This window comes from Penaeus japonicus, unplaced genomic scaffold, assembly GCF_977035675.1.
Source record: "Penaeus japonicus unplaced genomic scaffold, GWHDUDI00000001_assembly GWHDUDI00000015, whole genome shotgun sequence".
In the NCBI taxonomy this organism is placed as follows: domain Eukaryota; kingdom Metazoa; phylum Arthropoda; class Malacostraca; order Decapoda; family Penaeidae; genus Penaeus; species Penaeus japonicus.
In genome coordinates, this window is record NW_028234417.1 from 35,509,289 (window position 1) to 35,520,774 (window position 11,486).

Here is an 11,486-nt window from a genome sequence, read left to right on the forward strand (position 1 = left end):
AGAACAAAATATCAAAAGAAAAAAAACAAAAAACATTGCAATTGCTAGAGCCAATCTCAATGCCATAACAAGAAGCCAAACAACAGCTTACCTTTCGTCCAATGAACTTATTCATTGCTTTGAGTACCATGGTGGTGAGGAACCCCGCCACATACATGACGAGGGGGATGTACGCCACAGATTCTTCAGACATGTGAAGGGAATCTTGCAGGTATATGGGGATGTACGCCTGTGTCAGGTTGCAGAAGAGCCTCGTCCCCATGTAGAGGAACGCCACTTGGTAGAACTGAGGTTAAATTCTAGGAATTACACAGGGGATCGAAAACAAATTTTCCAGACGGTTTTCAACTATTTGATATATCCAGCTTGTGCGGAATGAGTGTGAATGAGAATTAATAACTTGACAACATAAGATATATAAAAGACCTGTTGATATTATACTTGATTTTGATGAACATGTAACACTAAGAATGGAGCTGACTACTGTTTAGTACTTGGCCTTAAATATTCTATATACTCTTACAAACTATTGTGTTAGGGTGAAGAGCTCCAGAAAAATTTAGAAACCAACTTTCAAATACCTTACTTAATCATATACTAATATCTTAATCAACTGACTCTGCTTAAGCTTATTTTGAACTTTATACACTTTATGTAACTGACTTTAAATATTTAGCATACCAAAAGCACATACAAAGGGAGTTGCAATAATAAATAACATTAGCAATACGTACATCATCATTATCTTATTACCATTAACTCCCGATGATTACTTCTACTAACAAGAGATTTCAAGTGGTTGTTAGGTTCTCAATAGCATTAGTAAAAGGAGTTCTAAAGGCATATTTTCCCACTGCATAAATGTTTATACCTGGATTTATGGTTTTGCTGGCATAGTGTACCACTGAGTAATCCTGCGACAATCAATATGTTGCAATAAAGAAAAAATGAGGGAATCAGCAAAAGAAAAATCAGGTTGCAATATTCAAGATACAAACTGTAGAATTATCTTTTATGATGATGGACAAAATAGACAAAATCACTCATAAAACCAATATGGTAATTATCTCCCACTTGAGTATTCCCTATCTGTAAACATGTAAATGAAAATAACAAATAATTCAAATCAGATAAAGGAAATCAAATATAAACACCGAGCTCTCAGCAACTCACTTGTCTATCCTTCAGCCAATCAGTGGGCGTCATCCGGCAGTGGACAGGGACGCAGGTAGTCAAAGGAGCTGGACTCGTTCCGTCGGCCTCGGCATTGTTTATGGCCACCCTCTGCAAGTTGCCGTAATCTGGCACATTGTCCTCCTTCACTAGGACGTGGAATAGGGTGGCAAATAAGCACCCAATGCCAAGGACGATGAAGACAATGTACTGAAACAAGATTTTTGGGTTCACTGTTCTGCTATCTTGTCTAACTTCAGAATAAGTTGCATGAATAAAAACATATATATCCCATATGTGACATATAATTAAATCCTGTATATCATACTCACCTGCATACACACACGAATACACATACACACACACACACCTACATACACACACAAAAACAAAGCTAGTGTACCGAGACAAGAAAAGTTAGCTTACTCTGAACTTGTTGATGTCGTTGGGTCCAATACCAGCCTCGGGGTCTTGGGATTCAAGTCCCAAGACTAGCCACGTCACAAGGTAGACAGTGATGTTTGAAGCCACTGTGAATGCATACCTGTTGCAAATATTTGTATTAGCATGATGAATGGGATTGAAATAAGTTATCTTGATTTTATTTTCATTTTATTTTATCTTTTATTTATCTATTCATAAAATGAGTATGCTTTACAAAAAACACATGGAAACAATAACTTTTACCATCCTCCCTTATGCCCAAGTCAAATTAGAATACAAGCATAGCCTAAGGGAAAAAGAACAGAAAAGATATGAAAAGAAGAATAGAAAAGAAAAGAAAAGAAAAGAAAAGAAAAGAAAAGAAAAGAAAAGAAAAAACAAAACAAACACAAATATCTATTTTTTTTTTCTACAAACCCAGAAGAAAACCAACCACCTCAAAACCTGCAAACCAGCAGACCTGCAACCAACCTTATGGCATTGAGCTCCGTGCGATCATTTGGATCCTGCGTGATATTGGGGATGAGTGCAAGATGGCTGATCTGAGTGGAAGCCCAACCAAACTGGAAGATGATGACAAACGGGGCATAGTAGACCACCTGAGCCCAGTCGCTGGAGGTGCTGCACCCGAGGCACCCCAGGAAGATGAACGGGAAGGCACAGAGCACGCATATTGTACCTGACGGAGGAAAGAAAGAAAAGGAGCATATGGAAGACGTTTTTGTAAATGGGTTTATCACGGGTATAACGATGAACGATGCCTCTAAAAAAGAGGTTTATCTTTCTCTCTATATCTTTGCCTCTATCTATATCTATTCATCATTTTCAAAAAAGAGGTTTATCTTTCTCTCTATATCTTATCCTCAATCTATATCTATTCATCATTTTCAAAAAAGAGGTTTATCTTTCTCTCTATATCTTAGCCTCAATCTATATCTATTCATCATTTTCTTTGAAAATGAGGTTTATCTTTCTCTCTATATCTTAGCCGCTATCTATATTTATTCATCATTTTCAAAAAAGAGGTTTATCTTTCTCTATATATATCTTAGCCTCTTATCTATATCTATTCATCCTTTTCTATCTATTTCAATCTATCTCCCAACCTATTACCATCCATTTCAATCTCTCTCTCTCTATCTAACTATTTTTCTCCCTAACCTTCAAAAATAGTAAAAAGCATTTTTGTGAAGAGCAAGACCCTACAGAAACACATCAGAAAGCACGAACGAATACCAACATCAGCCCCATGCGTCATGCTGACTAATGCAAGACTGATTCCTGCATTGTCTACCTTGGCACTCACCTATCAAATGCCACGACTTCCTCCGTCCGTAGCGCGTGCAGAAGGGCAGGTCGTCAGTGCGGTCCGCCTCTTTCCCAACGAAGGGCGTCGAGAGGGCGTCCGCAACCTGTGAAGAGAAGAGAGGAGAGGGAGAGAAGGAGAAGAGTTTAGTTTCAAGACAATTATTTATGATTTTTCGTTGATCGTGATTTATATACAGTCACAGTCACAGTCACAGTTACAGTCTCTCAGTCTGTCTGTCTGTCTCTCTCTCTCTCTCTCTCTCTCTCTCTCTCTCTCTCTCTCTCTCTCTCTCTCTCTCTCTCTCTCTCTCTCACTCTCCCCCACACACACACACACACACACACACACACACACACACACACACACACACACACACACACACACACACACACAAACAAACACACACCCCCACACAAACACACACACACAATCCCCCCACCTCCCCACCCACACACACATCTCCATACAATCCCCCTCCCCCACACACCCACATCCCCCACCCCCTCACCCCCCCTCCCCCACCCCTCAGACTCACCTGGCCGATAAGCAGCACGACCCCCGCCAGCGAGTTGTTGAAGAGCAGCACGTGGTGGAAGTAGATGAGCAGGTACGTAAACCACATGGCCGAGCACAGGTCGTTGAGCACGTGCCCAACGCCGTACCCGAATCTGGTACGTATAGTAAGGCTTGCCATCTTGGATTTGTGGTTGGTACGGCTTCTGTGTTTGTTTGTTTGTTTGTTTGTTTATTTTTTCTTGTGGGGTGGGGTGGGGTGTAGGGGGGTGGGTGTTCTTCAGAAGTGATTTTCTTTCTTTTTTTTTTCTTGTTTTTACACCTTTTTCTTTTGTTTCTTTTTATGTCTTATGAGAACTTTTTTTTTTATTTCTCTTTTCTTCTTTTTCTTTTTTGCAAAAAACCGGTTCACTATAAGACGCATAAACTTAAGTAAAGTATATCATAAATTAAACTGAAAGGTCGTGATAACTGTGTTCTTCGTATTTTGTTTTCCAGTTCTAAAGATATCATAATTGTTCTGCACATAAGTAATTCAACCGCAGAGACGAAACTATGAAAATATAATCCAGTCACTATAGTTGTTTATGAAGATCCGGCATGGGAGGAAAACCTTCTTTTAAGCCGATAAAAACGCCCACATCTGAAAAAAAATATATAAAAATAGATAAAAATCAACAGAAATAACAATAACAACGATTAAAGTAAAGCATACTGACCTTTCCAACCGGGGATAAAGCGTTGACAGTTAGTTATAAAGGCTCTAAAAGCTCGAACCCGTTTTGAACCACTTTCCCACCCACAGCACGACTAGCATAAGGTCGAGAATGCTGTGCCCTACCAACGGAACCATTACACCAGGCGTAGAAATCATACACCCAAGTGTTCATTACATACCTAGGCACACACACACACACACACACACTTACACAGACACACACGCACAGGCAGACAAACAGACAGACAGAGACACGTAGAGGCATGGGCTAATACATCCACCACACTCACACAGACACACACGCACAGACAAACAGACAGACAGACAGACACGTAGTGGCACGGGCTAACACATCCACCACACTCACACAGACACACACGCACAGACAGACAAACTGACAGATAGAGACACGTAGAGACACGGACTAACACATCCACCACACTCACACAGACACAGACACACACACAGACACAGACAAACAGACAGAGACACGTAGAGACACGGACTAACACATCCACCACACTCACACAGACACAGACACACACACAGACACAGACAAACAGACAGAGACACGTAGAGACACGGACTAACACATCCACCACACTCACACAGACATACACACACGCACAGACAGACAGACAGAGACACGTAGAGACACGGACTAACACATCCACCACACTCACACAGACACAGACACACACACAGACACAGACAAACAGACAGAGACACGTAGAGACACGGGCTAACACATCCACATTCCACCCCTGCGATAACTAATCCACTATAAGGCGTCCATATGTCACGCATCACGGGTGTTATAACAAAAAAAAAACCTTTCGTGTGAATTATTTAAATGCTGTCACCATATATATATATTATGCTTATGTTTTATTTATATATATTTTTTTTTTTTTTTTTTTTTTTTTGTGTGTGTGGTTGTGTGTGTTGTTTTTTGGATCTCTCTCTCTCTCTCTCTCTCTCTCTCTCTCTCTCTCTCTCTCTCTCTCTCTCTCTCTCTCTCTCTCTCTCTCTCTCTCTCTCTCTTTTCACCTCTACATTGTCCTCCCCCCCACCCCTCTATTCTCCCTCGCTGTTATCACATCTCTTTTCTGTTTCCCTCTTCCCGTGTTTCCGCATTTCTCGTGCTCTAATTCCCTCAATTAGTACTGGTTCTCCGTCTACTTCTGTCTCCCTCTCTTCCTCTATTATTCTCTTTATCAATCTATCTATCTACCTACCCATCTATCTATGTACCCATCTACCTATTCATTTATTTATCTATCTATTTATCCATCTACCTATTCCTCTATCTATCTATCTGTCTATCTATCTACCCATCTACCTATCTATCCATTAATATACCCATCTATCTATCTACCCATCTATCAATCTATCTACCAATCCATCTATCTATCTATCTCCCTCCCCCCAAAGACACCACATTCACGCACCTAACCTAAAACTCTGCCCCACATATAACAGACATGTATGCAACCGCTCTTCACGATCAAGGGCACAGCGACCTTGGTGCAACACGCGCCTCACTCCTCTCCAGCCTCTGTCGAGATAAAGTGAGGGAGAGAGAGAGAGAGAGAGAGAGAGAGAGAGAGAGAGAGAGAGAGAGAGAGAGAGAGAGAGAGAGAGAGAGAGAGAGAGAGAGAGGAGGGAGAGGGAGAGGGAGAGGAGAGAGAGAGAGAGAGAGAGGAGAGAGAGAGAGAGAGAGAGAGAGAGAGAGAGAGAGAGAGAGAGAGAGAGAGAGAGAGAGAGAGAGAGAAGAGAGGGGAGAGAGGAGAGGAGGGAGAGAGGGAGGGAGGGAGCGAGAGGGAGAGGGAGGGGGGAGAGAGAGGAGGGGGAGAGGAGAGAGAGAGAGAGAGAGAGAGAGAGAGAGGAAGAGAGAGAGAGAGAGAGAGGAGAGAGAGAGGGAGAGAGAGAGAGGAGAGAGAGAGAGAGAGAGAGAGAGAGAGAGAGAGAGAGAGAGAGAGAGAGAGAGAGAGAGAGAGAGAGAGAAAGAGAAAGAGAGAGTGCGTACGTACTTATATATAAATAGAAGACTTATCATGATAGTTGATAATGATGATGAGGAGGATCTGGATTAGAGAGAGAAATATAGAAACAGAGAAGGAGAAAGAGAAAAGGAGAGAGAGATACCGACCGACCGACCGACCGAAGAGAGATAGATAGATAAACAGACAGATAGTTAGACAGATAGATAGATAGATAGAGATATATATATAAAGAGATAGAAAGAGAAAGAGAGAGAAAGAGAGAGAAAAAGAGAAAGAGAGAGAGAGACCTATTATTTTCCTCCCATTCTATCTCCACCGCACTGATAACACGTGATAACCTAACCAACGTACTCGTGACCCGCCCACCCCCTATAAATAAATATATAAAAAAAGTTTCCCTTTCATTCCCTTTCTCTTTACTCATCCTATATTTACTCACCACGTAGATCTAGTATGCCCTTTATAACACGAAGCTTTTGGTCTCTGATTCATCACTTGAAAAAAAAGAAAAGAAAGAAAAAAAAAAAAAGGTCACGTGTCCAGAGCTCAGTGGGAAAAGTGTCCCGTTTTCAGCCATGACAACAGCTAGAGCGGATCCACTTTTGTCGGTTATTGTTTGAAGTGACTTTCAAGCGAGACTGAATAATAAAACGAAAAGCAAACAAACAAACAAACTAACTGACTAACTAACTTGAAGAGAACAAGTGAAATGACGTAATTATTAATGGTATATAAGAGTAGTAATAACGGTGGGGATGAAGAGGAGGGCAGGGGGGTGGGGGGTGGGGGGGCAAGGGAGGAGATGGAGGAGGTGGAGGTGGTGGAGGAGGTGGAGGAGAGGGAGGAGGTGGAGGTGGAGGAGCAAGAGGAGGTGGAGGAGGAAAAGAAAGAGGAGGAGGAAGAGGAGGAGGTGGATAAGGAAGGAGAAGGAGGAAGAGGAGAAGGTGGATGAGGGAGAGAAAGAGAAGGAGAAAGAGGAGGAGGAAGAAGAAGAAGAAGAAGAAGAAGGAGGTGGATGAGGAAGGAGGAAACAAAGAATAAGAAGAGGAAGAAGAGAAAGAGAAAGAAGGAAGACAACCACCACAACAACGACGGTGACAATGACGTTAGTACTAATCCCCATCACTACAAAAACACCACATGTCACGAGATCTTGACTCAGCGTCCGGTGCTGATGAACACCTTTCTTCATTTTGGTGGGGAGGGAGGGAAGGGAGGGGGGGAGGGGTGCTGAGTACACCTACTGCTTCCCGTAGGAGCATGATTTCCTAAATTAGCAGGGGGGGGGGGCGTAGAGGGAAAGAAAATATGGAGAAAAGAGAGAAAGTGAAAGGAGAGGAGAGAGGAGAGAGAGAGAGAGAGAGAGAGAGAGAGAGAGAGAGAGAGAGAGAGAGAGAGAGAGAGAGAGAGAAAAAGAGAGAGGGGAGAGAGGAGAGAGAGAGAGAGAGAGAGAGAGAGAGAAGGAAAAAGAGGAGCGAAGGAAAAAAAACAAAAAGAGAGAGAGGGAGGGTGAGAGGAGAGATAGAGAGAGAGAGAGAGAGAGAGAGAGAGAGAGAGAGATGGAGAGAGAGAGAGAGAGAGGAGAGAGAGAGAGAAGAGAGAGAGAGACGAGAGAGAGGAAGAGAAGAAAAGAGAGAAGGGAGAGAGAAGGAGAGAGAGAGAGGAGAGAGAGAGAGAGAGAGAGAGAGAGAGAGAGAGAGAGAGAGAGAGGGGGAGAGAGAGAGGGGAGAGAGAGAGAAGAAGAGAAAGAGAGAAGGAGAGAAAGAGAGAGGAGAGAAAGAGAGAGAAGGAGAGAAAGAGAAAGAAGGAGAGAAAGAGAAAGAAGGAGAGAAAGAGAGAGAGAGGGGGGGTGAGAGAAAGAGAAGAGGAGAATAACAAAGAGAGAACGACAAATAGAAAGAGAGTACAAAAATACACAGCAAAAGAGACATGAAACTCACTCACTCACTAACTCCCTCTTTCCTTCTCACTCTTACTTTTTTAAATGAACCATTTATTTTCGAATGAATTTCCCAGCAGACCCCTTTTCATTGATGATTCAAAATGACAGCTACTCCTTTCACTGGCTGTTTGATTCTTAGGCGGATCCGGTTCACTACAAAGTCTAATTCGACTAATTCCTGGGTAATGGACAATCCACCCATAAATTTCTATTGAAATATGTCCGTACCTTTTTTTTTACAATCATGACGAAAACCAATTTCAACAATAAATTCCAATTTCAGCAATAAATTAATGTAATAAACTGCACAGATTTCTGTATTCGGCGGCGAAAGTAGTTCTCGAATCGAATTTATCATTAACTGTATATCAACATACTTCAAACCACAGCCGCTGTAGCAAGTGTTAATTCCTTTATTAAGTAATACTTGATCAAATGCTCTCAGTCTTTCAGATGACCAGATTATATGTGCTTTTTCCATGCACTTCGCTGGCCTCTGCCTACCTAGTCATGAAGTCTTATGGCGGTGCGAAACCAACGTCTCGCTCCGGGCTTCGAAATCTTCGAGTAGATTGATCGTACTCCCGTCCGTTCGATGCCACGATGACATTTCCAGGTGAATGTTATTAGGTGAATGTTATCCAGAGAGAGGTTAAATATCTTTACTTTTCGCTCACTTCGTTACTCTACTACTACTACTCAAGGAGAGACTCAGACTACTCCACAAGAGAGGAAGACTACTTACTACTACTACTACAGGTTACTTACTACATCAGAGTCAGCTAGGTAAGAGAAGGGAGGCGAATGATCACATATATGGATTGCACATGTAAACACACACACACACACACACACACACACACACACACACACACACACACACACACACAACACCATCATCATAACTCACACATTACATACCACACACACAAATAGATACAACAACACAAAAAAACTAATAAAAAAAAAAAAAAAAAACACACAACAACACAAACACACAAACAAAAAAAAAAACAAATAAAAAAAAAAAAAAAAAAAAATTATTAAATATAAAAAAATCCTGCTGCCCCAATAAAAAAAATCATTTATCTTTGGAAAAAAAATCTGCCAGTCTTTTCTTTCCCTTGCTGATATTCTTTTCCTTTTTTCTTTTTTCCTTCTCTTCTTTTTTTCCTCTTTCTCGAGCGTAGCTTCAATTCGACACTTGTTTCGTTTAATCGTGTTTCTTTATTTTCTTTCTTTCTTTCCTTTTTTTGGGTGGGGGATGCCTCAATTTTCCAACGAGCACAAGCGGTGCTAGCAGGCAGCAGGGCAGGCTAGCAAGAGCAAGCCAGGTAGCTAGCAGGCAGAAGCACCAACTAACAGATGTGATGCTGTGACGGGGGGTGTCCGCAAGGTTGTCCAAGCCTCTCATCACCATCTCCGCCCGGATCTTTCCGATCTCCGCCTTTACGGACAATTCAACGGAGTTTCTGGATGCTACGCGACACGAGAGAGAACGTACAGATGAAAGGGCGCGTGTGAGATAAAACACGAGGATAACGCAATCGTACTCAATCAGACCACCCTTCATTATCTGATGAGTAAGACCCTATGTGACCGTGGGACAACAATATCAACACATTCACAATTTCCATGAAAATGGTTTAATTAAACGTAAGCTACACTTGACTCATTCACCAATGGCCTTGAGCGGAAAAGAGAGACGAGAGGGAGAGGGTGCGGAGGGAGAGGGAGAGGGAGAGGGAGAGGGAGAGGGAGGGGAAGAGAGAGAGAGAGAGGGAGAGAGAGAGAGAGAGGGAGAGGGAGAGGGAGAGGGGGAGGGAGGGAGAGGGAGGGGGAGGGAGAGGGGGGGAGAGGGAGGGGAGGGAGGGGAGGGGGAGAGGGAGGAGGGAAGGGGGAGAGGAGGAGGTGAGGAGAGGGAGAGGGAGAGGGGGAGGGGAGGGGGAGGGAGGGAGAGGGAGGAAGGGGGAGGGAGGGGGGGGAGGGGGAGGGAGAGGGAGAGGGAGAGGGGGAGGGGGAGGAGGGGGAGGGGGAGGGAAGGAGAGAGAGGGGAGGGAGGGAAGGAGAGAGAGGGGAGGGAGGGGAGAGATAGAGAGGGGAGGGAAAGAAGAGGAGGAGAAAGAGAGGGAGTAATGAAAGGAATAGTAAAATAAAAGGAAGAGAGACGAGAGGTAGAGAATGCAAAGGGAGGGGAGGGGATGGAAGGGTAGGGAGAGAGAGGGGGAGAAAGGGAAAGAAGAGGAGAAGAAAGAGAGGGAGTGATGAAAGGAATAGTGAGAAGGAGAGAGAGATGGTGGCGAATTAAAGTGAGTGAGGACAGTTTCATAGAATGACGCAGATACGCCTCGCACAAGCAAAACATGAGCAGTCGACACAAGTGTACCGTCGCACAAGACACCTGTGTTATAACATTAAAGTCAATGATAAACTCACATTGGTAAATCTATAACAAAAGTGAAACAAAGAGAGAGGGAGAGGGGGGGAGAGAGGGAAAAAGAGAGGGAGAGAGAGAGAGAGAGAGAGAGAGAGAGAGAGAGAGAGAGAGAGAGAGAGAGAGGAGGAGGAGAGAGGGAGAGGGAGGAGGAGGGAAGAGAGAGAGAGGAGAGCGATAGAGAGAGAGAATAAGAGAAGGGAGAGAGAGATAAGGAGAGAGAGAGAGAAGAGGAGGAAAGAGAGAGAGAGAGCTAGAGATATTAAGAGAGAGAGAGAGAGGGTGGAGGAGAGAGAGACTGACAAAGAGAGAGAGAGGCGAGAGTAAAGAGAGAGAGAGAGGGAGAGAGAGAGAGAGAGAGAGAGAGAGAGAGAGAGAGAGAGAGAGAGAGAGAGATAAAGAGAGAGAGAGACAAGCAAAGAGAGAGAGAGACAGACAGACAGACAGACAAAGAGAGAAAGACAGATACAGAAACCGTGATAGAGAGAGAAAGAGAGAACCAGAAACCAATAAAACAACCAAAAAAAAGTAAGATCGAGAAAACGAGAGCCAGACAGAAATACAGACAGACAGAAAGAGCATCAACCTCGGAGCGAGAAGAGGGAGGGAGAGGGAGAGGGAGGGATAGAGAGAGAGAGAGAGAGAGAGAGAGAGAGAGAGAGAGAGAGAGAGAGAGAGAGAGAGAGAGAGAGAGAGAGAGAGAGAGAAGCAAAGAGAGAGAGAGAGAGACAGACAAAGAGAGAGACAGACAGACAAAGAGAGAGAAAGACATAAACAGAAACCGAGATAGTGAGAGAGAGAGAGAAAACCAAAAAAAAACAATAAACCAAAAAAAAACAAAAAAAAAGCAAGATCGAGAAAACGAGAGCCAGACAGAAATACAGACAGCCAGAAAGAGCACCACACCTCGGAACGAGAAGACAGACACCCGAATCAGAAGAAACCAG

At 43.3% G+C, this 11,486-nt stretch overlaps 1 protein-coding gene across 3 annotated transcripts in view; it reads right to left on the reverse strand.

The window, feature by feature from the left end:
- Window positions 1-9,486, reverse strand: part of LOC122242774 (major facilitator superfamily domain-containing protein 12) — a 19,419-nt gene extending 9,933 nt beyond the window's left edge. For 2 of the 3 annotated variants that reach the window (XM_086544820.1, XM_086544819.1), the window contains exons 1-6: window positions 3,462-4,111; window positions 2,924-3,029; window positions 2,089-2,296; window positions 1,600-1,717; window positions 1,174-1,383; window positions 92-286 (exon numbers count right to left, since the gene is read on the reverse strand). In XM_086544820.1, coding sequence (XP_086400946.1) covers window positions 92-286; window positions 1,174-1,383; window positions 1,600-1,717; window positions 2,089-2,296; window positions 2,924-3,029; window positions 3,462-3,620 — 996 coding nt within the window. In that variant the 5' untranslated portion in view covers window positions 3,621-4,111. Of the gene's footprint in view, window positions 1-91; window positions 287-1,173; window positions 1,384-1,599; window positions 1,718-2,088; window positions 2,297-2,923; window positions 3,030-3,461; window positions 4,112-9,468 lie in introns of those variants that run through there. The other variant, XM_043000167.2, reaches the window with a different exon arrangement.
- Between the last annotated feature and the right edge of the window lie 2,000 nt (window positions 9,487-11,486).